This window comes from Paramormyrops kingsleyae, chromosome 12 (assembly GCF_048594095.1).
Source record: "Paramormyrops kingsleyae isolate MSU_618 chromosome 12, PKINGS_0.4, whole genome shotgun sequence".
Lineage (NCBI taxonomy): Eukaryota > Metazoa > Chordata > Actinopteri > Osteoglossiformes > Mormyridae > Paramormyrops > Paramormyrops kingsleyae.
The window spans coordinates 32558935-32586088 of record NC_132808.1 but is presented as its reverse complement, the minus strand read 5'-3'; the positions used below and the strand labels follow the sequence as shown (position 1 = coordinate 32586088).

The window sequence follows — 27154 nt, the reverse complement described above, 5'->3', positions numbered from 1 at the left end:
TTGGCTGGCAACATTCTTTGACCAATAAACAGTTCCCCATTTGTTGAAGATCAATAGTTAAGAGGCCAGACTATAGCCTCAATTTACATTAATCAGCCGTTCCCTGTCTGGCATGAGATTAAAGCGCTTCTTTGCCACCCTGACCGAAAATGTCAGATCTAGATGCTCTATTGTTCTCTTCATACCAGCATATCAGTTTATATCATAGGCTCCTCAGATTAATTCCGCTCCTGCTATCTCACCGCTATTGTATTTCTCTCCTTTCCGCCTGACCTTATGTACAGTATCACGTCAGTAGGAAACTGTTACTCGCACAACACCGATTCAGTGAAAAGAAACTGGCCATTTTCGGTTTGTAAGTGCTGGTCGGCACAAGCCAGCGGCCAAACACAAAGAAATATGCGCACATCCGACCGTTATTAAGTAGAAGCCCCTCTGAGAGGAATCGTAAAAACGTTACGTGCTGAGATTCGCTGAGCTGGCCGTTCGGAGAGCTTTTAATAAAGAGGGATTGAGTTTGTGATGTTCCGGCAAGCTCGAGTGATGGGGAACGTCGACATTTTCACCCATAAATTTTTACATTTCCATAAAGCCGTTGACATAAAGTTGTAAAAAAAAAAATTGTTGCTTGGAGGGAACTTGTAATTCGCATCACGCTGCTTCGTTTTCGAGGATGTTTGAATTTAATAAATCTTCCATTTTCCTCAAATGTGTAAAAATATTAGGCTTTTTTATTTAAACAAAAAAAAACACTTTCCATAAAAATTTCTACATGGTTGTCAGGTTACATCTACAAGAATTACACTTCAATATCCAACTCATTATGGAAGACATTCTATACGCATTCTGCAAAGGCTCACCGTACACAGCTAGCTACCTTAAATAAAGTTATAGGAACTCGCCGACAGGCTAGTTTGTCCATCCTGCTTAGACTTGCACTCTGGAGTCCTCAATCCTTTAAGCAAAGGTATTACTAGTAATTTCGATTCATGCTGCGCGCTTTTCTAGATCTAATTCTCCGAAATTGCGCTCCCTCAGCCTCCCTCCCGTCACGGCACCCCGTGATCCGCAGTATACCAAACATTTGCTGATCTGTGAGGAGCACTGGGTGACAGACAGCACAATCAGAGCTGCCATCTCGCGTTAAAACACCACCCATGTTGCCGAAAATGCACAACGGCCCAGCGGGGGCTTTGATTAGATAGATCCCGCAGTAAAATACCGGGGCGGCTCTGAAACACCGCAACGACCAAACACTGAGCCTGAAGAGTGAAGCGGAGTTGTTTTCTGCAGATTGGCGTTCAGCTGTCGGCTGATGATTTCACTCGTCCGGCAGGATAATAACTTAGGCCACTTGCATCCACGTCTCCTGCCGCTCGGCAGACAGCTGTTCACTGGCCCGGGCTGCGATTGGACATCTGCTCTCGCAGTTGCACGCTTGGGGTCCCTTGGCCTGCTCTCCATTTTAGTCATCGGGGCTGGAGTTTCAGAGCTCAAGTCGGAGCTTGAATGATGCCGACAAGGCCTCGCTTATTGGCTGGCCAACGGAAGAGTGATCAAAGGCCGAGCAGTTATCCCAGTTACGTTTGATTATTGACCATATGTAGGCGTTATTATATCCGATCAAAGCAGGGGTGTATACAGGGGCGGGCTCACAGAGGGAGGGGCGCTAGCTGAAAGCTGATTGGCCCTTGTAGTGCCCCCTCCTCTGTCACTCAACAATTCCAAACATATCATTGGCAAATAATAATTTTGGCCCCTCTATCTGAATTATGGCCCTTTTTATGACCTCCCACCACCTTAGAAAATTCTAGAATTGGCCCTGGCTGAAAAATCGGCATGTTTTTTGATGATTTCCTTTATTGTTTTGCCAGTTATTTTCTTCAGTATGTCGGAAGGATGCCTAGGATCTGTGAAGGTGAGGGGCTCTGCTGCTCGGCTGTATTCCGGCAGATTCCAAAGACGCTCCCTGTGATTAGACAGGAATCACGACGAAAAACCCACCCGAGGGGGCCCTACGTACCTGACTCCAGAACAGACGCTCAGCGCTACCCAGGAGTCTGCATGTCCCACGACAAGTCCGTGATAGTAGCAGTGATCCTGGAGAAGGGGAGGGAAAGAAGGAAGAAGATAGAGAGAAAGAGAGAGGGATAGAAAGAAAGAGATGTGGAGTCAATACAGAGTCTTGCATTATGCATCAGGCGTGACACTGGGATCACTCATCATTTGGGGCGTGACACTGGAATCACTCATCATTTGGGGCGTGACACTGGAATCACTCTTCATTTGGGGCGTGACACTGGAATCACTCTTCATTCGGGGCGTAACACTGGAATTACTCATCATTTGGGGCGTGACACGCAGACGGATGTTTACTTTGAAAGCGACACAATGTACATCAGTCACAGCAGTGGGAGAAGCCGCTCTGCTGTGTGAAGAGCTGGATGCATGTGAATATCCTGGTGGCTGCAGAGGTGTCATACTGAAGGATTTTGGGACCATTATTGAGGTGAATAAGCAGCCGCTTTTCTGAGCTCAATCCTGTTCCCTGCTGCCTTCAGTCCATCCCGCATCCCAATCAGCGAGAAGCAGTACTTCACACAACAATGAAGGATTTTCACTGCTGTCTGTTTTTCAGACTTTTTTTCATTACATTCGAGTTATTTAGCTGATGAAAAGTGACATGGGATTTACGTCAGGGTCAGACAGTCAGAGCAATTGGGGTTACGGGCCCAATGGTGAAATCACTTTGCTGACCTTGGGATTTACACTGCTAACCTTCCTTTCACGGTCACAGTATCTTAAATCACTGAGCCACATACCACTACCATGGCCCTTACTCCCAATTTCTCCAGGGGGCACTAGACGCCATCCAACCCCCAAACTTGCTCTCACCTGTCTCATGGAGAGCAAGACAGGACAGGTGAAAAGATTCCCCACAGGAATAAATAAAGAATCACTATTCTATTGTAAACTTCAGTTGCTTCTGAGTTTCTCCTTCTTACAAAGCCAAGTTGCTCTCTTTTCATTTGTAAGTATTAGGAGACCATACCTACATCTGGCAGATACAATGTTTACACAAATCAAACAAATCAGTCACCAAAAATATATATCCATCTACTTTTATGTCTTTTTGCCTTTTTTAAGTTGCAGGCAGCACAAAACAATCTTGCACAGAGATGAATGAGAAAAAAACGAATGACTCATAAAGAAGTTTGTCAAGAAGTTGTAATTGGGCTACTCTCTTAAGAAAAACTTTCAACTTCAAAAGGTGTCCATTCCGGTCGCCAATACTCCCTGGCACGTAAAGGGATTTCATTCATTATTATATCCAATCAAAAAAAATTATGCTGTTCTGCCATCTAATATAAGTACTTCATTGTATGCTAATTGAAGTTTCACCGCTACTGAGGCAGAAAGGTTCTTACCAAAACTTCTGAGTCTCTTTCAAATCCTTAACACTCACATCATCCCGGGTTATTTTCAACCCGTAAACTAACTGCGCCTATTTACATTATGCATGACGTGTTTCCGATTTGACTGAAACTTCGCGACTTTTGCTAAAGGTGGCCGAAGGGAACAATAATAACCCATATCGAAATCCTTGTAGTTCCCTATGGCTGCAGCTTAAAAAGCAACAGACTGCGCCGATGGGTTTAAACTGACCCCTACAATGATTTAAAAACAATCCGTCGTGCATTTCTGAATGCGCTATGTCTCGGTTTCATTTTCAAGAGCCATTGCTAACATACCTGCAAAACCTTATTGGGGTCACCAGATGGCAGCATTACTCCACTACACAGATCAAGCCACTCAGTGGAGCCGTATTAGCAGTCTAACACCTGATAAGAGCTGTTTATAACCTAAGTTTTATTTTTTTTCCTGAACAAAACTGATACACATGTGCAAATTAGACCGCTATTTATAATAAACACGGAGGAGATAAAAGTGCATGGTTCTGTAACATTTTATTTCATTGCAACAATCGCAGCCCCATTCACTCCAATGCAAATACGCGGCTTTGTTCAAAGTCCATCAAACCAGACTAAAGCTCATGTCTGCAAGCCCAAAATTGGATCACTTGTCCTAAACCGATCAAAGATTGCAAAAAATGGCAATTTAGAAATATGTGAGGGCAGTTTCCCATTGCAATCTGCAGCCCTTCTAGCCTACTTCTCGCGCAGTTATCACGCAATTATTTTACATGCCCTTTTCACTCAGTCCCTTACCCTTTTTCAAGCGCCCAGGTTAGAAAAAGCTGCGCGTTCCCCTGGAGGGTGCTTGAGAATTGTTGGAAGAGAAATATAAACGTGATTTTTGCGACTGACCTGGTTTTGCCGTTGTATCATTTGTCGCCGCACTGACGCACTTCAGCGCACGGACTACTGTTTGTCTCTCCCTCCTTTCCATTTTCAGCCAGGTGTTCGGAAGCTGTCTTTTATGTCTCCAAACAAACAACCGAAGGTTCACAAAATTGTTTGTATCCATGGAAGCACGTCTGGAGTGATTATCAACTGTCATTTGTAATCCCATTCGACTGTCCTTTTATAGTAAACGAATGTTTCATGATTATACCAAACAAAACAAAAAACAAGGCTCCCCCGAAAGCCAATGTGTAATTTGAAACTTGACCAAATGGTGCCTTTGCGAGCTGCGAGGGGGAGAGGGAGAGGGAGAGGGGGAGGGGGGGGGCTAACTCTTCACAAGCACTGGCGCCTGTGAGTTTATCAGGTCAGGTTTCAAATCGCCCTGCGGCAGCTTCAAAGGCTTGGTCAAGTTTCAAATTACACATTGGCTTTCGGGGGAGCCTTGTTTTTCTGTATCCCAAGATTCCACCTCCTCCTCTCCCCCTCCCCCTCGCAGCACGCAGCACTGAAAAATACTGATAAAGTACTGCATTTGTTTTGTTAGGTATAATCATGAAACATTCGTTTACTATAAAAGGACACTCGAATGGGATTACAAATGACAGTTGATAATCACTCCAGACGTGCTTCCATGGATACAAACAATTTTGTGAACCTTCGGTTGTTTGTTTGGAGACATAAAAGACAGCTTCCGAACACCTGGCTGAAAATGGAAAGGAGGGAGAGACAAACAGTAGTCCGTGCGCTGAAGTGCGTCAGTGCGGCGACAAATGATACAACGGCAAAACCAGGTCAGTCGCAAAAATCACGTTTATATTTCTCTTCCAACAATTCTCAAGCACCCTCCAGGGGAACGCGCAGCTTTTTCTAACCTGGGCGCTTGAAAAAGGGTAAGGGACCGAGTGAAAAGGGCATGTAAAATAATTGCGTGATAACTGCGCGAGAAGTAGGCTAGAAGGGCTGCAGATTGCAATGGGAAACTGCCCTCACATATTTCTAAATTGCCATTTTTTGCAATCTTTGATCGGTTTAGGACAAGTGATCCAATTTTGGGCTTGCAGACATGAGCTTTAGTCTGGTTTGATGGACTTTGAACAAAGCCGCGTATTTGCATTGGAGTGAATGGGGCTGCGATTGTTGCAATGAAATAAAATGTTACAGAACCATGCACTTTTATCTCCTCCGTGTTTATTATAAATAGCGGTCTAATTTGCACATGTGTATCAGTTTTGTTCAGGAAAAAAAATAAAACTTAGGTTATAAACAGCTCTTATCAGGTGTTACGACTGCTAATACGGCTCCACTGAGTGGCTTGATCTGTGTAGTGGAGTAAGGCTGCCATCTGGTGACCACAAAAAGGTTTTGCAGGTATGTTAGCAATGGCTCTTGAAAATGAAACCGAGACATAGCGCATTCAGAAATGCACGACGGATTATTTAAAAAATTAATACACATGGGTTAGTTCTGACCCATTTAGGCAACAAACGTTTGTATTTGAACTGTGGGTGGATAAAAGGTAGCGAATTTTTTTTTTTTTTTTTTTTGCAAACTTCGATCGAAAGTGCAGACCTAGCGCACATAACATTTAAAAAAAAAAAACAACTCGGGCATGTGCAGTGCTATTCAAGTGTTAAAAATACCACTAGGGGGACCCCAATCTGTATACTGGGGGCGATGGTGACATCTGGTGACCAAAAAATGTTATAGCATGTATGTAAGTAATGGCATTTTAAAATGAAACCAAGACCCAGATCGTTTGTAAATGCGCAAATTAATAATAAGCAATGAAAACACGGGTTTAAATGAACCCGTATTGGCGCGAAACGTTATTTCTCAATTAGAGTGTGTAAGTGTTAATCTTTTACCTCGGTTCCTTTATCTCCTCCTTATTTAGTTAATCTCTCCTCTTGTCCAAAACCTATAAGCTGTCCCTGCACGTCCTTTGAAAGACCACAGACCCCAGGACCCTCATGGATCACGATCTTATTCCAGTTGCTCCTTAGAAGGAGCCTTCCTTTGTGTGGGTAACTGACTGAATGTCATACACATTCCCACTCAGTCTCCCAGACCCTCCCTGGCCTGACCTTACTGTAGTCTGTAAAAAATCCACCCCCGTCCTCGGGGACGCCAGTGTGTTTGGCTGTTTGCCTCAAACCCGTCTGGCCATGTTTCGGGCTTCCTGGCAGTTCACACACTTCTCGCTGCTATCGTTCACCTCCTCAGCCATTCACTGACTCCCTCTTTCAGGCACTTCTCTTCCACCTTAATACTGATAACGTCATGGCCCAGGTCACATGACCTAGCTGTGATCGTTACCTGAAGAGGCAATCATCACACTTCCTCCATGCTTAACATTCACTTAATCAGGCCCCTGATTATTCTCGGTCCCACACCAAGTCCGACCTCCTCTTTGTGACTGAGGTAGGATTCATGGATAGAAACATATATCGTTCTGCCATTCGCACCTAATTGATACTTTGCACCGCGACACAAATATCGCACATGTGTTTGTGGTCTCATTCATCTTCTATACAGGCAGTTCCTGGGTCAAGAACATCAGACTTAGGGACAACTCATAGTTATGAACGGACTGCCAGAAAGCCTATTATATTAAAATTTCTGGATAAATACAATGGTTCATGATAATGAACACACAAAATACTTTGTGACCCTTCGGAAAACATTGCGTGGCTTCAGTGGTCCATCAGCTCGGGGTACAGAACAGTACTGTGTATAGTTACTTCTATTATTACTGAATAATTATTAACGTTACTATGTACTGTATTATTATTTTTCCAACTTACCTAAAATTTGACTTAAAGACAAACTTAGGGAAGGGAACTCGTTTGTAACTTTGTGACTGTCTGTACTACATATTTCCATGTCTACACGTGTGTTTCTAGATCTTTTGTCCTTGCTCTGCCTGTGCTCAAATGCCAGCATCTATAATTTCACCACTGGGCCCTTGAGCAAGGCCCTAAACCTTCAATTGCTGCGGGGATTGTCTAACCCTGCTTGTTGATTCAGATAATCTGCAGCTAAGTAAACAAAATGCATTGTCCTGAACCAACAGCACAAATGTTTGTGATGTGCTACTTGTCTCGCTGGAACATTGCTTTGGACATGGTATACTGCTAGCTGCGGTGTTGCTAATGGTATACTGCTAGCTGCGGTGTTGCTAATGGTATACTGCTAGCTGCGGTGTTGCTAATGGTATACTGCTAGCTGCGGTGTTGCTAATGGTATACTGCTAGCTGCGGTGTTGCTAATGGTATACTGCTAGCTGCGGTGTTGTTAATGGCATACTGCTAGCTGCGGTGTTGCTAATGGCATACTGCTAGCTGCGGTGTTGCTAATGGCATACTGCTAGCTGCGGTGTTGCGTATGGTATACTGCTAGCTGCGGTGTTGCTAATGGTATACTGCTAGCTGCGGTGTTGCTAATGGCATACTGCTAGCTGCGGTGTTGCTAATGGTATACTGCTAGCTGCGGTGTTGCTAATGGCATACTGCTAGCTGCGGTGTTGCTAATGGTATACTGCTAGCTGGGGTGTTGCTAATGGTATACTGCTAGCTGCAGTGTTGCTAATGGTATACTGCTAGCTGCGGAGTCGCTAATGGCATACTGCTAGCTGCGGTGTTGCTAATGGTATACTGCTAGCTGGGGTGTTGCTAATGGTATACTGCTAGCTGGGGTGTTGCTAATGGTATACTGCTAGCTGGGGTGTTGCTAAATGAGTAAAATTCTTATCTCATCTGGTAGTCCGAGCACTGATCCGGTCCAGGCTAAGCGATGCTACCTCCCACAATCCCACATTGTTCCCCATCATACTGAATTGAGCTCAATATCCTGGTTTCCATCTATTGCGCTCCCCACCCCTGGTCCCATCTACCATCTACCGTCCCCATACGTCCTCCCCTACCTGCTCCTCAAGTGCTTGATATCTAATGGCCTTCGCTCTCCATAACTCGGCTGTCTTCCCATTCTGTTTTTCATCCTTATTTCCCAAGCAGTGGGACAAATTGCTCATAGACATCAAAGGAATACCATCACTGTTGATCATGAACTACAAACCACCTCTTTGCGGTCAACGATAGCCTGATGACACCCTTTAGCTAACAGTAGCCTGAGCTTTCGCCCTAAGCTGTTATTTATCCGGCCTGTACCTACACTCTGCCGTGACACCATGGGTAATTATACGTCTCCGTTGAGTCGGTGTATTATCTGTTTTCTCACAGTTGTGTTTTTGTACTTGTAGAAATCTGGACACAGTCCCACCATACTTGGCCGTAAGTAATAGGTCAAAGTCTTTCAAATGTTGCACAACAGCTGCTCTAAGGAACGGGGCTGATTAGTCCAGCCACATCAAAGGTTTACAGATCTGGGGCCTCCTCCCTTTGCCATAATATACGGCTGCACATCGGTACGTTAGAAAGCTTGGTGTTAAATTTCATGTTGGAATTTCAATCTTAGTGTTGGCTCGAAGTTAGCTACACTGAAGCAAGGTCCCAGAAAAGCAGGAGCCCATCATGCCTTTGCTATGCGTTTATACCGGTAACTAACATCGGCACTTGCACGTACGTTTTTAGTCTCCTATTGTTCCTCTCCTAGCCTCCACTGTCATCGCCCTGCACATAGCGTCAGCCAAACAAACACACACGTGCTATCTGGCTGTGGCCTGAGTCATGACAAAGTTACTCAGAGCTGCAGGTTTATATTCCAGGAGCATGAGTGTCGCTCTTTACCCTCGAGGGATACCTACTATACCAAGTTTCTATAAATAACCAAGCACACGACTAGATAAAAATACACAGGAGAGGCCGTGCATCTTTTCATAAAAGTCGCTGTTAGGTGAAGATTAGCTGAAGTGATAATGGGTTAAAATGCGAACCACATTTTCACAGAACCCTAAGTGTCCTTCTTGAGAATAGCTACAACAACTCTTGGCTTATCCTAACAAATACTTGAAAAAAACACCGTTCAAGAAACAGGGATCTCTACAGCTGTTCTGGACTTGATTGCATCCTCTGTAATCAGAGCCATCTGGTTGGGAATGTCGTGCAGAATCACGTACTGCTCTAAGTATCTCGCTGAAGCTTGTTTGAAGTGCTCCAACATGGGCTTGACTTGACAAATTACATCCCACCCTTTAGGGAAGGTCTATGTGCACTTTAACACTTCAGCATCCTTTTTTTTCAGATGTTAATCCTGATCATCTTGTAGGATTTTCTGAGCCGTGCCTATACGAAAGCCGTTGATCCCACCGGTTGCTCTGATGAACAGTGGATAAACGTTGCAATTCACATTGGGGTGAGATCAATTCCGTAAAGCCCGCAGGCTGTGGGTAGAGGGCATGCAGGGTATTGTAGCTTTGGCAAACGCTAAGGAAATAAAGTACGTAGCTGCTTAAAGATCATTTGAGCCATGTTCCCATAGTCCTGTCTTTTGTCTAAAGGACATTTATCCAGGTATGGGTGCATTGGGATGTTTCTTGTCACATATCCCTTCTTGGTCTTCTTTGAGACACACACATGCAGTTGAGAGTGAAGCTTGGGATGGAAACGCAGGGTCCGCCATTTATCTGGCACCCCTGGTGCAATCGGGGGGTAAGTGCTCTGCTCAAGGGCCCAATGGCAGCATCAGTTTTTCAGCTCCAGGCAGGGGAGCCATAAAGGGGGGGGGGGTAGTTAGGATGATTCCAAGAGGCTCTAAATAATGTGGAACATAACTGGATTGTGTGGGTTGGGGGGCCAATATGATATGCTTATACTGGGCCCAAAATCTCCAGTGGTACCATAGACTAGAGATTTTCAACGGCGACCTTCCAATCACAGACACAGAATCCTAGCCTGCTGAGCCACACACTGCCCTCAGTTATATGACATGCATGCTAGGTGATTTTTTTTGGGGCTTGTGACCATCATTCTCAGGTCCAACCTGTTTTGGCACAGTGTCACACAGTGAAGTTACTCTCTTTGGTTTACAGAGGCCCTTGCAATGGCAGTCACTCTACGTTCTCATTACACATCCTGGCCTTCCTCCGGCTCTTCATTCTGTGGCGGCTCATCTTCCAGCATCGATATCCGGGGGACCGTTACTCGTCCAAGATGGGCGGATAACTGACATTCCCTGACTCCTCAAAGTGCTCCCTCTGACCATCAGACCGTGAAATTACTTCATTTGGTCGGACGGTGGTAACGCAGAGTACGAAGAATATAATATCACATCTGACCGCTTAGACTCCGGGGAGTGGATTTAAAAACCACGCTCGGACTCATGAGGGGGTCCTGAACTCATGCGATTACGGTTTTTCCTGAGTCATCTGCCCCTTACGTTTTTGTCCACTCTCTCCCTGGGGGGGGGGGGGGGGGGGGGTAGTCACCGTGCTGCTTATTTTAACCCACCTGTCCTCTCCACAATATTTCAGCCAACATTCCAATAATGTTAGGAAATAGTTATAGAGCAGAACTCTGCTAATAGCTAAGACTTGCTTCGTCATCTGGAAATATATAAACTTTACAGAAACCTGGAGACAGTTGCAATACTTTTAGGAAAGCCTCTGATAAGTAGCTGCTGCATTTAACTATTTATGGTATTTAGGGACATTTCTTAAAATAGTCTGTGCAGAGCAGCTCGAATAGGTCATCCTGGAGATGACTTATGCCACACAAATAGGTGGAATTTAATTCGGTGTTGTCACAAATCGCATTCCGGTATTTCACCATGTTCGACAGTCGACCCCTTTAACCTACTGGCTATTTTCCTCCTCTAATGCCCTGGCAATTACAAATCAGCTATCTACTCCACTGGAACCTGCTGGTTTTTCACAAAAATAATGCTACTGTCCTGTTATCTACCCGACCATTTGGTCAGATACATTTTGTTTTTTACAAAATCTCCCACATGGGTGTTTAATTAGATACTGACAAGGTGAGTTTCTGATTGGACAACATAATCCATGATGCCTGTCCATGACCAACGGTAGCCTAGGAGTTTACGTTATGGATTTCCATTTTAACGCCTATCCCTCTTGCATTTTTTTCCCGCGCCTGAAAGTCACCTCAGTTATGTGGAGACAGAGTGCCGCCGTCTCTGCTCACTTCATTTGACGCTACCTCCCATCGTAATCTTTCGCCTAGCACCCGGCATATTGCCTCCTCTGTTTGGTATTTATCTTGAATTTAAGGTCGGTATATCTCTCGGGTTGTCCTTGGCTGAAAAAGTGAGATTCCAAAAGGTGTACAGTGAGCACCTATAGACATTTATGCACATGCATGTGTGTATTACTTTGTGTGTGTACAGTACCTGCATTCATTAACATGGGTGTATCAGATCATCTGCTAGTACATCCCTTGTACAGGCTTGAACTGAGTGTCCTGAGATATTGTCTTGCATCATATTTGTGAAGTGGTGCAGTGGTGGGCAGGGTTCTGCTACTCGCTAATTAGCGAAGCTAACTTTTCGGTTAGCTGTGCCCACCAATGACGTGCTGTCCACCTATTGGCTGGGAGCTCGTAAATGATTTTGGGCCCACCTACTGCACATGGTTAGGGTGCTCCTTCCCTGTGCCAAAGCTGACACTATCTCTTCCGTTTAAATGGTTGCCATCTTGTCTGAATATACTCAAGAGAATAAGGACACCATAACAAACAATAAGGCAAATGAACAAATGGTGCAGTATACACAGCAGGAATTCATAGCAAGTGTGAATCACGGTCTGGGTCCTGTCCTATGAGCAATGTAACTCCCGTCACATAGGTGTTCATCATGGTTCCGTCCTCGGCCTAAAGTGTTCCTCATGTTTCTTGCTTCAGTCTAAAGTGTTTTTCATGTTTCTTGCTTCAGTCTAAAGTGTTCCTCATGTTTCTTGCTTCAGTCTAAAGTGTTCCTCATAGGTTCTCCCCTAACAAGCTTGATGGGCTGTACAGCCTCTTGTTTATAAATTTCTTATGATCTTATGCTCATGTTTCTGCATTAGCCTCAGTTGACCTCCTCTGTCTTTAACCAAAAGTGCTTATTAAGCTTCTGTCTTAGACTGAAGCTTTCCGTTAAAATTCCTCATGTATTCTTTACATTTCTTCCCATACACTTTCACAGACAGTATGTATACGAAGGTCGAAGAGTGAAATCACTCTAAACCCCTGACAACAGACATACAGTATCAAGCGAATGATCTTCCAATGAACAAGTCACAATGGAAAAGTCATAAAAAGATACAGAAAAAATCTGCTCAGTTTGATCATGTTCAAGCTTTCTTTGTTGCCGGTTTTCTCTTACCTAAGCCCCAAGCCCAGCATGGTCCCATACCTGCGAGTGGCTCCGGGCCCCAAGCAGGCAGATCGCTTCTTTGTGTGGGGAGTGTGTGCAGAAATCATAGTAAAACACAAATTGAGACAGAGGTGCCACGACGCGGAACTGACTTCCCGACTTGTGTGAGCGTGAGTGCGAGTGGCTTCCTGAGATTTATGCTAGGAATCGGAAGCACGGGGGACTGATTATATATCATGTACAATTTATTACAGTAATTACCGATGCTTTCAGTTCTCCAATTAGAATCTCGGTTTACAACTGTTTGTTCTTGTCAGTCTCGATCGCTCCAACCTGCCATCGATGCGGAATTAAAGACCCAATGTAACTCTTCTTTACCAAACCACAAATGTTATTATGAAACGCGTTTATATGAACAATCCTAAATAAAGTCTACTTTATGGAGCTTTACATAAACAGCTAAAAAATATACAGAGATACTGTGAAGCCCTATGTGATCGATAATAAATAAATGTTTAATAATCGTTTAAATAATGTTCTGTGCTATTGCAGTAGCATATGAGGACATTGAATGTATCTGGTAATTAGCTTATTGTACACTTGTAGGATTGAGGATGGAGGTCAGCTCTCTATGCCAGCTGACACAATGGAGATTAAGAGGGGAGACCAACCAGCACTGGCAGGCCACGGCCTCATGAGGGCGACGTAGACCCCGACAGGGCTATTCTGCTTCATTAATGGCACTTGCCCCGAGTACCCCGACGCAGGGGCAGCCTGTTTACAGAGCTGAGGCAGCAAATCCGCGAATCAGGAGCTTTGCAGGGGAACCTTAGCCAGCTTAGCCCCCTACTGCCCTTTGCCACACGGGGGCGCGAGGACCCCTAATGGGACGGCGGTGGGCTGACACATCGACGGCTGCACTAAAGAGGCAGCTTAGTCACTCACACGGCATTTGTTTGTGTGCGACTCATGATTTTTCTCCTTCTTGTCCCTGTTGTCACAATAAAAAGATATATAAAGGATTTTACACAGCCACAAATAATACAGATAAACCAGAATCTATTTAATATAGCAGACCAATTATGGAGGGAAAGAAAGAACCTTCCTGCGTATAGGAATAAAATGGAAATGGCTTAGTCAATAGCCGTTGGTTTTTTTTCCCTTTTTTCTTTGGTTAGATGTGTGAAGCCTTTTTGTCGGTGAAGATAAGAGTGACGTTAGGAAAGTCTGACACCTTATACCTGTAGAGCAGGAGCAAGAGTATGGGGAACTGCTGACACCGTTGTGGTTGAAGGAGGTGCTTTATCTTTCCTCAGAAATAGTTTGATGGTAACTTTGGGGAATCTGCCCCCCCCCCGCAGTTCTCTTTGAGGCCCACCCACGCTGCAAAGCTGGCAAGCCATCGTTTTATAATCGTTTAAACGTAAACCTGCATAGAGAGTGGACATCTGTCATGGCAGCATGGCTTTCTGATTGATTCATTAGTTGCTGATGCTCGGGGACCCACATTCGCACCCCTGCGCATCCCTCTGACGGTTTCCAGCTGGCTCCCACATGTCCTTGACAAACCAGCGCCATCGTAATCAAAGACAGCCCGGGCGTCGCCCGAAACCCATCATCTGAGCCACCGACAAACTTCATTTGCTGAAATGCCTGACTCACAGACAGCAGAGGGATTAAATTATTCATCAAGGGCTCATCGGGGGCAAAAAACAATCGATTTGCATAACACAGGAAACCCAGAGAGAGCTGTGCTAGCATGTCGCGCTTCATTTTTGACACTTTTTGGGCACATTTTTGGCCTCCTCGTGATTTTTCACGTACGCCGAATTGCAACCATGATGCGACTGGCCCTTCATTTCATCGGAGGTGAACGAGGGGGCTAAATGTTGCTGTCAGGCAGCACGTGGACGCCTTCATATGCCACCTGTCGCTTAAAAAATGTAACCACTGTAAATGCTCAGGCATCAAGCGGACGACACTTCGCGGCAGGGGTGCTTTTGAAGCCGTGCTGTAAACATGTGCTAAAATAGGAGACTCTTCTCTCCTAGTACACTATTTTTGATCAGGCTGAAGAGGGGTTTAGCGTGCGAGCGACTCTGAGGGCACGACACACCGCGTGTGTATGACTGCAGGCAGCACTTTGGGAAAGACGAACGATTATGTGATCGTGAAATTTGGATATCTCTGACAGGGTGGGGGGTTCATGAGGGATTGTGGCTCATGGGGGGGGGGGGGGTTAATGCGGAATTGTGGGGGCAGAAGGATCAGGAGATGTTTCTGGTTGAGTGAGGGGGGGAGATATTGTCAGTGTGATGGAGGGAGGGGGGGGGCGGTTTTGGGCAGCTCATGTGGTTCCCAATGGGATCTTCACTGCTGCCCCTACTTCCTCTTTGTCCCCAGCAAACATCAACGTCCAATTCTTCATGGATGGGGGGGCACCAGTGAACCACACAGTGAAGTTTTCTGTGAGGTGGGGGCACCAGTGGTTTGCTAAGTCAGTGCCCCCTCAGAAGATGGCATCCTAGGCAGTCACCTATGTCGCTGGTTCTGGGGTAATTTATGGACACACTTACCGTGTGATTAGGCCTGAGTGTCACTGGCAGCCCATCCTCTGAGTAGTGTGTCTCTGTGAAGTCCGGGCCCAGCAGGAGACTGCAGGAGAAGAAAGAACACAGGCTGAAGCCACTCCCACAAAAACAAAAACAGCACGCCTCAGTCAGGCTGAAGCCACTCCCACAAAAACAAAAACAGCACGCCTCAGTCAGGCTGAAGCCACTCCCACAAAAACAAAAACAGCACGCCTCAGTCAGCCTGAAGCCACTCCCACAAAAACAAAAACAGCACGCCTCAGTCAGGCTGAAGCCACTCCCACAAAAACAAAAACAGCACGCCTCAGTCAGACTGATCCTATCCATTATCTTTTTGCATCTCCGACCCAAGAGCAGCCACCTGGTACACGCTGCTCTTGGGTCCATCCGTTCCAACAGAACCTACCTCAGCCTCTCGTTCTCAAACACACTTCACTTCAGCGGCTGAGTCACAGCCAGCCTCACCAAAGCAGAACCGCGCAGCTATTTTTAAGCAAATGAAGTACCGTTGAAAACGATGTGGGCAATCGGGGCACATTTGATAATGTTGCTGCGGGACTGGAGCGGTGCGGGGGCCTCAGACGCCACAGGGACATACGGGGACCGAGAGGCAGGGGGAGCAGAGACTGCAGGACTCCCAGAGGAACCGGGATGATGTCATGCAATAAGGGGGGAGACACAGATGGGGCGAGCGGCTCCCCAGGCCGGAATAAGCCCGGAGTCCCGTAAGGGGAGAGGCGTGGACATGCCTTTGGTCGACACCCAGACGAGGCTGAGACAGGTGCTGCCCCCTGGTGTCACACTAGGGTGCAGTGAGGAAAGACAAGGTGACTCGCTGCCCGATTGCTAGAAATAATAGATGCATGGGTGTATACAGGGGCGTGGCCACAGGGCTGCTGGCACTAGCTGAAATCTGATTGGCTACCAGAGTCCCTCCCCATCACTCACCTGTTTCAGACAATACAGGGGCAGGGTCACGGGGGCACAGTTCCCCAGCTGAAAGCTGATTGGTCCCTGGACCGCCCCCTCCCCTGTCACTCACTGATTCAAAACATATCATTGGCTAATGGTAAGGTTTGACCCTATGTGTGAATCAAGCCCCCTCTCCTAGAATGGCCCAGGTGACAGGAAGGGGACACCTACATGAGGAGGGGAATGGGGCTGGACCTCACGGACATTGGTACATGTCCTTCCTCGTACCCGCCCCCTCGGGATCTAATTCGGTCGCGTCCCCAGAAGAAGCTGCAGACGGGAAGCTGGCAGGTGGCCGCCGCGCACCGATAGCCAGGAGGAGCCGGAACGTTCCGGAACGCGGGGCCGGCTCGCGTTGACGTCTGGGGTCGGCCTTTCTGGGCCCTCTCCCAAGCTGCCGCTCCCTCCCAGCATGCTTTGTGTTCGGTTCCCAGTCCAGGCTCACGGACTCCCGGCCTGGTGGCTTCAAAAATTTGGCTTTGGTGAGAGAATGGAGCTGGAGGGACCGCAGCATGAAAGTGCCCTTTGAAGATAAACCGTTTTGTCAGCTACTTGCAATCATCAATTTTTTTTTTGATAAGAAACAAAACAAAAAAAATTGAACAAGAGGCATTAATCTGCAATTAAACTGTAAAATGAGGAGCCTGGTGATGGCAGTGACAGAAATGAGAATGCGAGCAGCTTGGGGAACGAGGCGCGAGAACAAAGAAAGCACCTGACTCACGTCTGCAGTGCGATTGGCTGATTGCCAGCTGTCTGTCATGCCCCTGTGCACATTTATTCATTTAGCAGGTCCTTTTATCCAAAGCAACTTACAATTGAGGAAGCAGGGTCAGACCGTCCCTGGAGCACTTGGGGGATAAGGGGCCTTGCTAAAGGTGACATCACTCTGCTGACCTTGGGATTTGAACCAATTTTAACCCAGAGAGCCACATACCGCCCATCGTCTATGTGCATGACAATTATGGCCAGAGGTATTTCTTTTTAAGGTTGGGGGTGTAAGAGGGGCCATAATTCATATAGAGGAGCCAACCCTATAATTAGCCAATGATATGTTTTGAATTGGTGAGTGACAGGGGAGGGGGCACTCGGGGGCCAATCAGCTTTCAGTTATGGTCAGCCCCATCCCAGTACACTGCCCTGATTATGATGGAGAGAAGGCACTGGCAAATAAAACAAAAAAGGAGGGGGGAGGGGGGAGGCGAAGACCAAACAGTTGCTGTTGCGGGTGCGGAGACGCCTGCTGTGGCTGGGATTCATGCCCTCAGGCTGCGAGGGAAATGTGACCCAGAGCTGACAGCAGGCTCAAAGGACGCCATGGAGCAGCGTCGTACAACTAACGTATAAAGCGGGGGGCGCTTTCAGTGAGAGCCGGCCCGGGCCGACAGAGTCATGTGACCTGGCAGGAAGTGAAGCGGGTGAGGAGGATTCAGCACGAGGAAAACGTGCGCCGAATCGGCATGGCCCCGGGGCATGGGGAGGGCGCTGGCAGGGCATGGCTTCAGGAATCAGGGGCCCAATGAGCGGACCGAGAGTGAAAAGCCCATTTCATATACTGGTGAATGAAAAGGCGTGTCAGCTGACCCGGCTCTGACCAATGACGTGAAGGCCCCGCCTCCCCATATCACAAATCTCTTTAAACAAACCCGAAAATGATCACATGACTTTTCCATGCTCCCCTGCCTATTCATGGGGTAGAAGCAGGATGGCTTCTCAAGGATGATAGCTGCGAGGTTGTTATACCCAACCTGCGAGGTTCGCCAGTCCGACCCGCAACCCTGTTCCAAGGTATCTGGGCTTGTGTCAGGGATCTCTATAGATCATTAATGGCGTGGTTCATAAACAGAGCCAAGGAGCCTCCCTTCCCGAATCCGGGTAACTGTAACGCGTGAAACTGAGCGTGCAATGAAGCAGACCCAGGGGCGTAATATCGACGAGGAACTAAATGGCCCCGTCTTACCGGGAGAAAGGGACGCATTGAGCTGATAAATGACATGATTCCCCTGTGTGTCTCTCTAGCCACTCTGGAACAGCGTCGCGTCTGTGTGGCTGACACCTTTCATCTACCAGCACCCCCCAGGCCACACCCCTCGTCAGTGATGGGACCAGGTCCCCCCCACCCCCCCCCGATCCAGAGCGGCCTGCAATATGGCGACTTGCGGAAGGTGTGGAATTATTAATGCAGATGTCAGCCCTGATTACAGGGTTTGGCGTATTGGCACTCAGCTGCCTTTGTAATCATCTGTTGCCGGTGGGTTCTAGGGTCTTCCAGGGGCTTCCGGGAGCTTCCGGGAGCTTCCAGGGACCAAGCGGTGGCCTGTGTCTCTGTCTGGAGATGCCAGGTTACCCAGAGACACAGGAGCGCTGAGGAATTTGACTGCTGATGGGCGCGGCTTTGTCTCCGTTTGATGTATCCCGTCTCCTGGACTGGAATTAGCCTCATTAAAAGGTGGGCCGGCCGAACCGTGTCAAATCCCGCATTTTCACGAGGGAAGTGGCTGTGAGCCTGCGGTTCTGTAGGGAAGTGGCTGTGAGCCTGCGGTTCTGTAACATACTAGGTTGTGCTAATGTTTCAGAATGTGAGGTCATACACTCCAGCCCATCATCCAGAACTGCGTATCCACACACTCATCCCTGGGGTGAAAGGCGCTATATAAAAATAAGTTGAATTGAATTGGACTGGCACCCCATCCTGGGTTATTCCCCTGCCTTAAAGCAGACAGGCCCCAGACCCCCAAGACCAAGGACAAGTGGGTGTGGAAAAAGGACGGATGAATCCAGTGCAGGGTCATAGTGGGCCAGGAGTGGATGCCAGTTCATCGCAGAACACAATTTAGAGATTTCAATTCACCCAATGTATGATTTTGGGCTGTGGAAGGAAATGGCTTAAACACAGACAGAACATGCAGAGCACTCTCACATACTGGGCAGGAGACTCGAACCCACAACCCTGGACGTGTGAGACTGTAGCACTAACTGCTGACTCACCACGCTATATACAACTTGTCTACAAAATAAAGCAGAATATGCTTTGATTAGGGAATGAATGTTAGCTTAGGCTTGTCATTTTCGGAAAAATTGAACTGAAATGCGAGCTGCGAGTAACTGACCCGTCTGTCGCCTCTTAAAGGGAAAGCCCCGGCTGTCGCCTCTTAAAGGGAAAGCCCCGGCTGTCGCCTCTTAAAGGGAAAGCCCGAATTCACCAATCAGGACCAGTGCTGCGTCGTGTTCCCAGCATAAAGATGGACACCCCCACCCCAACCTGGAAATGAAAGCTTCAAGGCTGTGGGGGAGTTTCACCAGACAGGGGGTGGTGTGACAGGGGTCATAGACCCCCCCGTGGTGTAGCAAAGACGTCTTGGCACCCGCCTGTCAGTGTGGAGAGGATGACGTGGGACACCTGAGATTGGTCCAAGGAGGACCTAAGGGGGTCGGGGGGGAGGGAGCAAGCGAGTGGAGAAAAGGTGACCCTCCCCCACCCTCCAGTCACAAAGGCTGCCCGCCTACACAAGCTAGCCTCTGTGGGGGTAACAGGCAGTGACTGGCTATAACAGGCAGTGACTGGCTATAACAGGCAGTGACTGGATGCCATTTTCACCGTCACGGACCGTCAGCTGACAGGGATTTTGGGCCAGGAAATTCGGGAAGGACGAGGGGATAAAGCCCTTCGGATGAAAGACGGGGGGAAATCACTTCACGATATACATTACGCATACAGAATTTTTGATTTAATAAAACATCATTCCTCAGCTACGCTATTTTAGCTTTTAATTTCACTTGTCATTTGTTTACCCTCCCCTGGGTTAGGTTACCAGCTAAAGAGTTAAATAAAGGTTTAAAACGCATTTTCCCAGTAAACCACGTAAAAGTGACAGTGGTAACATCTTGCCTGTGACTCACACCCGTCATCTTCTTTATTGTGTGATCCTTTGTCATTGCTGTTACGCTGAAAGGAGGATGAATATCGGAATCTCGCAGGCATCCGGAGAACGCAGTCTCTGTGTAAACGGCCTTATTACTGCCGCATGAAAGGCAGGATGAGGAAGCCTTGAATTGGCCATGCTGTTCATCATATCTATTGTTTAATGGGAGCGGAGAGTTAAAAAGACATGTTTGTAACCACGGCGACTGAACAGCAGGCTGACCACGGATACGCAGTCCCTTACACCCTTGTGCAAATTAATTGAAACATGTTGTCACACAGACATGCATGCAGTGGACTGGGACCTGCTGGTTTGCATAGCCAACAGGGCAAAGAGTACGCCGGGTGGGGTTAGAGCTGAGTGGTAGGACTGAGTGGATGGACAGAGGAGGCACTGTGCCCACTGACTGGCAGGCCTGCTCGGGTGGGGTTAAGGCTGAGTGGATGGACAGGAGGCACTGTGCCCACAGACCAGCAGGCCTGCTCGGGTGGGGTTAGAGCTGGGTGGATGGACAGAGAAGGCACTGTGCCCACAGACCGGCAGGCCTGCTCGGGTGGGGTTAGGGCTGAGTGGATGGACAGGAGGCACTGTGCCCACCGACCGGCAGGCCTGCTCGGGTGGGGTTAGGGCTGAGTGGATGGACAGAGGAGGCACTGTGCCCACAGACCGGCAGGCCTGCTCGGGTGGGGTTAGGGCTGAGTGGATGGACAGAGGAGGCACTGTGCCCACCGACCGGCAGGCCTGCTCGGGTGGGCTTAGGGCTGAGTGGATGGACAGAGGAGGCACTGTGCCTACAGACTGGTAGGCCTGCTGGGGTGGGGTTAGAGCTGGGTGGATGGACAGAGGAGGCACTGTGCCCACAGACTGGCAGGCCTGCATGTATGCTCATTTTCTCAAACCCTGAGCTTGGAGGACCCCACACAGCTGCAGTTCTTACATACGCTTTGAGATGTTCCGGTTGGAATAAACTTCTTCGAAGTGTGATCTGTACTCCGCTGTTCTGTGATACATATTTAATCAACACCACACCATGAGTTTTTTGAGGACTGTAGACAAGTAGGTGAATTTGAAAGAATGATCTGGAAAGCCATGTGATTCTCAGACACAGCCTTTTTTTTTGTAAATGTCAGTTGATTCAGGCAGTCTGGGACACCTCAGCTGTGGATTGCCATCTCAGCGATTTCTGGGTCTGTCTGAAGCTGAGAGCGAAGCTGAGAGCGGTTCACAGTCCACAGGGCTGGGACACCTCAGCCTGTCCCATTTGTCAAATGGTGGAAATGAAACTGCTTTAAAAACACAAGACGCCAAGTTCCCTGGGTTTAGGGAGCAGGACCGTGTCCTCAGAGAAGATAAAATGCCCGCAGGAGGCCCAGGGGGATACAGGAAGCCTGGAGACAGTAGTTTAATGTCACACACAGCAGGGCATTCGAAGATTTTTTAAACTGGGGAGTAAAAGAAGGGTCTTAATTCATATAGAGTGGCCAACCTTATCTTTAGCCAATGATATGTTTGGTATCAGTGATTGAGAGGGAAGGGGCACTCTGGGAGCCAATCAGCTTTCAGCTTGGACCAGTGCCCCTGTGGCCCCGCCCCATATGCATCCCTGTTTCAAGGCCATGCAGATGCCATCACATAAGCTGGGACACATGGAGGATTTAACTGGTTACTCTAATCATACATCCAAGTCCTCACAAATCATTCCAATCAATGGTGAGCGGTTCAGAACAATTGGTTCTCCAATTAAATCACAATAATTAAGTTTGACTTCAAGTTCCTAAACTGAAATCCTGCTTAACACCCATCCATCCATCCATCCATCCATCCATCCACCCACCCGTCCATCCATCCATCCATCCATCCATCCATCCACCCACCCGTCCATCCATCCATCCATCCATCTTCCATAACTGCCTGTCCTATTCAGGGTAATGGGAAACACCAATTCACCTAAATAAATTATTTTGGGACTGGGGAGAGAAACCAGGGTCCCTGGTGTAAACCAGGCGGAGCTCATAAACCCCTCCCCCTGCCCTGGAGGTGTGAGTCTACAGCCGAACACAAGGCACCGCGGCGCCGCCCTGCGGTTATGGAAGTGATCCAGAGATTATTATGTTTAAAAAAAAAAACCCTGAAGCTCTGACATATATTGCAAGAGAAAAATCCTCGCTGGACAGTCATCGTTTGCGACGCACCTTAAGCGGGTTACGCTGCCAGGAAGTCATCACCTGCAGGATGTGATGCAGTTTAACTCCATCCATGCTCTGCTGCCCCATGATCAGGCTCTGTGGGCCGGCTGACCTGCTGTGTGATGCCGTTTCCTGCCTCGCTGCTAGAACAATAATCTTTCTCTTTCATTTAACCTGTGGTAAGGTTTCTGAAGAAGCGCTTTGCACCCCTCCCGACCAGGAGTATGTGCAGACAGCATAATGATCATTTTATCTACTCTCTCCTGCAAGACTTGCTCTGATGGGAATGGCATAGCATGGGAACCGGAGGATGGAATGGGGTTCTTATGTGGGAAAAACCCTCAACTGCAAAACACTACCAGCTTCTGAGAACCAAGACTATTTATTAGCAAAATGGCCAACTCTCTGTACTGAACACTTGTACCATACACAGTGGTATCGTTTACCACTAGGGCCAGCTAGCCCATGATGCAATACTCATCATGATACCAGTGTCACGATTCACTGCATCATGATGCATCATGATATTACCACTGTATCTTCATGGTTAACAGTCTAACATTGACATAACTGTCCGCAACATCAGGTTTTTTTCCTGCACAACAATCCCGCCTAATACGACTTCTGGCCGCTACTCCCGCCGCACAGCAGTGAAGCGTGAAAACTCCCAGCATCCTAGTTCTTAGTACTTGCGTATACCCTTAAAATAATGTGGAATAACGACTTACAAGCATTTCAAGCTACGAACGGCTGTTCGGAACTTATCTCGTTCGCAAGTAGAGGAGCGTCTGTACTAAGATTTGCATGTTACTTTATAACAGGCTAAATTTAATTAGCAAACATTAACATCCTTTTACTACCAAGGATGAGTCAGTAAGTTGTCGGACATTTCAGCACTGAGTTGCATAAACCATGCATGTTTTTATGCAAATATAAAGTGCATACTTCTGTTTTTAAACCAGCAAATGTAGAAAAAATAAAACACAGAATGAAACATTTGCATGTACTGTAATATTTCAGAGGCAGACACTTCGCTGCATTTTTGCATTGCAGTGCATAAAGTATAAGCTACATAAAAAGCATATTTTTAATCAGCAAATCTCGAAAAAAATGTTTGTAAAATAAAACATTGGGCTCGACTGGTCTTAAACTGTACTGCAATAAATCAATGCAAAGGTTCAAAATCTTTGATGAAAAATTGTGACAAACTGAATTGCAACTGAATGATTAACTGCACCACATAAACCACACATTTGCATGGGGCCCTTGTGGGTTTGGGGGCCCTCTGCTGGCCACAAACAGTTATTTGGGGGGCCCCAAAGTGACTTTTTGAGTGCGGCACCAGAAACAATGTTGTTCTTATTATAACTTACTCTGCAATATATATAAACAAATCGAAAATAAACATGCTTTGCTTGCAGTTTACGCAAACACATGTACATTGGAATGCTTGTCTTCGTCGACCCCATCTTGCTCTCCATAGCTTGGCGTCCCTGAAGATGAGGGCACATGGCCTTGATCAAGGGGCCACGGACATGTGAGTGTTCTGAGGCTGGGGTTCGAACCAGCAATCGCCAGATCACAGGCACGTTGCCCGTTGAGCCACTCACTGCCCCGAAAAGAACCCCCACTCTCCCTGTTGGGGAATCAAACCCTGGTGTCCCACATGATAGGCGGGGGCACTCACCGCTATACTAACGAGGAGACTAAACAAATAAATAAAATAAAGGTAATTGTGATTCTGAGAAACTAGGCAGCGGTTTTGGTCTTGCACAATGGTGCCACACAGGGGGAGAATGGGCAGAAGGGTGAGAAAGGGTAACAGGGAATGAGCAAAGTGTGGGCTTCTGGACTGACTTCCAGGAGACACGACAAAAGTCTGCTTTATGTCGAAAATGAGGCACAGCTGTGTGAATGAGCTCCTGACCTCAAAGCTCAGATCTTCCCCATTTCGGAGGAATTACCTGCACCTTTCATGGCACCTTCTCAATACGCAGTTCCGTTAGCATTAAAAGCATTTACTCTGCTTTAGATGAGAAAATTACGACCTCAATTATTTTCCGTGATAGAAAAAAAAACATGCCATTTGAATCCAGGAATATTTCCACATTGAAAAAAAGAAACTCAATTTAATCAGCTTTTTATCTGTTGTAATTACACGAAGTGACAGCGCTGTGCAAACAGAGCCACACAAACACGCCGCTTCCACGAAAGGCCATGGAAATGACAAACGCGAGCAAACCACTGACCAAAATAAACAGCAACAGCTCAGCTGTGGCCTTTTATAGATTTTACGCCAAGTCTAGTGTCTGGCCTTCAGGTACAATGGCCTGGCCACCCCACACAGGAACCTCCGCCCCCCATTACTCACGACTCAGAGAAAACCTGCATCCTGCATCCGCTCCCTCCACACCCGACCCGCTCTCTCCTTCCTGCCCGATTGCGGCGGGTGGCCGGACCACAAGCCAAGGCCTGCGCCTCCTAGAATTTGTAGCAAAGACGGAACAGCTGGGATACCAAAACAGAGGTCATTCGGCCCTACAGGCAGAAGCTCGGGAATCAAGAGAACCGGCCCGACGTGGACTGCCTACGGCAGAGGGGACTCAATGCATTCTGGGTAACACGAAAGGCCAGGTGATAACCCCCTCTGACAAAGAATGTAACAATAAGTCGATAATAAAGTTCAATGCAAGTCATATCAGGAGATAAACATCCACACACCACACAGTAGGGGACTCAATGCATTCTGGGTACCACAAGAGCCCAGATAATAACCACCTCCGATAAAGAATGCATTGATAAGTCAACAATAAACCTCTATACAGCACAGCATCAGAAAATAACCATCCATATACGCTGGTTATGTTGGTGTTCGAAACCCTCGATGAAACATATGCTGAGAGAATGGGGTGAATGAAATGCTAAGGAGCAGCTAAATGACAGATTAAACCCAGTGATTAATCAGTGACACCGTGAAGATATCAGGGCTCAGGGAAATGAAGCATGGAAAGACCAAATGTGTGGCTATTGCTGGCCAGACCAGTGAGGAAACATTCAAGCCTGAAAACAATTCATGCAATGAAAATAAAAATAAATATATTATTCATTCATCCTATTTTGAACTCACTGGGGGTTAAATGTTATAAATATTTGAAAATGACCATTTGGGGAAAAAGAAATTAAAATTTTATTAAATTAGAAGTAAAAACATAAATGAAAAGTAGAAAACAAATAATATAAATATCCATCCTTCAAATGTTAAATAAACACTAGATCCACATTGGTAACCAAAATCAGTGAGTTTGTCAGTTATTTGAAAACAGGAAAGCAGGAAATGAGAACGAGTTGGAGTTCATGATTTGTTAAAAAAGTGCTTCTGATGCAGCCGTCGGGGTAAGTATCCATTACTTTGCTCCATGTGGAGAAGTAAAATGTCTTTGTACAGACATAGGAATACAATGAACGAATGACAAAGGAGAAATTAATAAATAATGGTTTCTGAAATATTTATTCTGGCACAAAGCCGCTTCCTGACCCAAAACGCAGGACAATGTGTGGCCTGATTTATTACCATAACCGCTCTACCGACACGGGTCCTTGGAGAGCTAATTATTGCAAGCGACGGCAAAGTGCTGGGGGAGGGGCTTCAGGCGTAGCGGATGTCGGGTGGGTGCGTGACAATTGACCTGTCAACAGTGCGGGCGACCCGCCGGTTCCCACTGCTACAAACCACCCTACGAGCGTCCCTTCCCACAATCTGCAGTGACACTTCAAGGCTACTGGGCCGAACAAAGGCATCTGTCGAAGGACGCCGTTCTACAACGATCTAGCTGCCAACTGATCCCACACATATCCGAGTTGCGACGTTATGTCGATAATGTGCCGACTTCACCCCATTCATGGTAATGAGCGTTCGGACTGACAGGCAATAAGGCTCGTGGACTGAAGGCAGCTCACGTTCTTCGATAAGAGAGAAAAGCTCTCGGGACTCATCAACGCTCACAACACGCTCCGCACCCTCAGTCAGGCCGTTTAGGGACATACACATGTGATATTTATTGGTGGCAGTGACAGGTGGAAGCTCCTAGGGAGGCACGAATAATCCAAGAACTGTCCCAAAAGTAGGATCCAAGTTGGCTGGTTTTATCTCTTCAATGGGGGGGAGGGGTATTGAATAATGCGCATTGTAAAAATTAAAATTGGGGAAAAGAAACATGAAAGTAATGAAAGAAAAAAAGAAACAAACAAAGAAAAGAAAAGAAAGACTATTGATGGGGGGGATTTGTTCATATGTTAGCAGTATATTAATTTCATTATTATTTATTATGTTTAAATAAATCATTATTAATAATATTACTTTCCACATTTGTAAATGGCCAATATGCTATGAGAAGAGCCTCGTTAAATCAGCACATTTGTAATGTTTCTGAGATGCGGTGGATGCGGCCGCGTTGGAGTCACAGCGAGTGGAGCCGCTTTTATCGCTTGTTATTTTCAGGTGGGTGAAACGTGTGATTTAAACTGCCGGCAGGACGCGATTACACTTTCGCAGTTAAAGCCTTTGTGCAGCCGGAGCGTCTCAAATGGGAGCGAAGCAATTTCCACCGGTTAGCGAGGCTGACACCTCCGCCCGGCGAGGCTTTCGGAGGTGTCAGCCCCTAATGGAGCCTGGCTACGGGACGCATATCGTCGGGCACCCGCCCCGAGTAAATGGGCCCCTCGCACACCAGCCCTCCACGTAAAGACGTCCATTTCGGATTAGGGGTGTAAGGCAGACTGCTCGATTTCGGGCGTGATCAAAACAAAGGTTGAAATGCCAGCTCCATGCAGATTAATCCCCGAGGAGA

At 47.0% G+C, this 27154-nt stretch overlaps 1 protein-coding gene across 1 annotated transcript in view; it reads right to left on the bottom strand.

Annotated features, from left to right (window-relative positions):
- adam19a (ADAM metallopeptidase domain 19a) overlaps nt 1-27154 on the bottom strand; it is a 102145-nt gene that overhangs the window by 25363 nt on the left and 49628 nt on the right. Inside the window, exons 4-5 of the mRNA XM_023831406.2 lie at nt 15212-15290; nt 2024-2100 (exon numbers count right to left, since the gene is read on the bottom strand). Of these exons, the coding sequence (XP_023687174.1) occupies nt 2024-2100; nt 15212-15290 (156 nt within the window). The remainder of the gene's footprint in view (nt 1-2023; nt 2101-15211; nt 15291-27154) is intronic.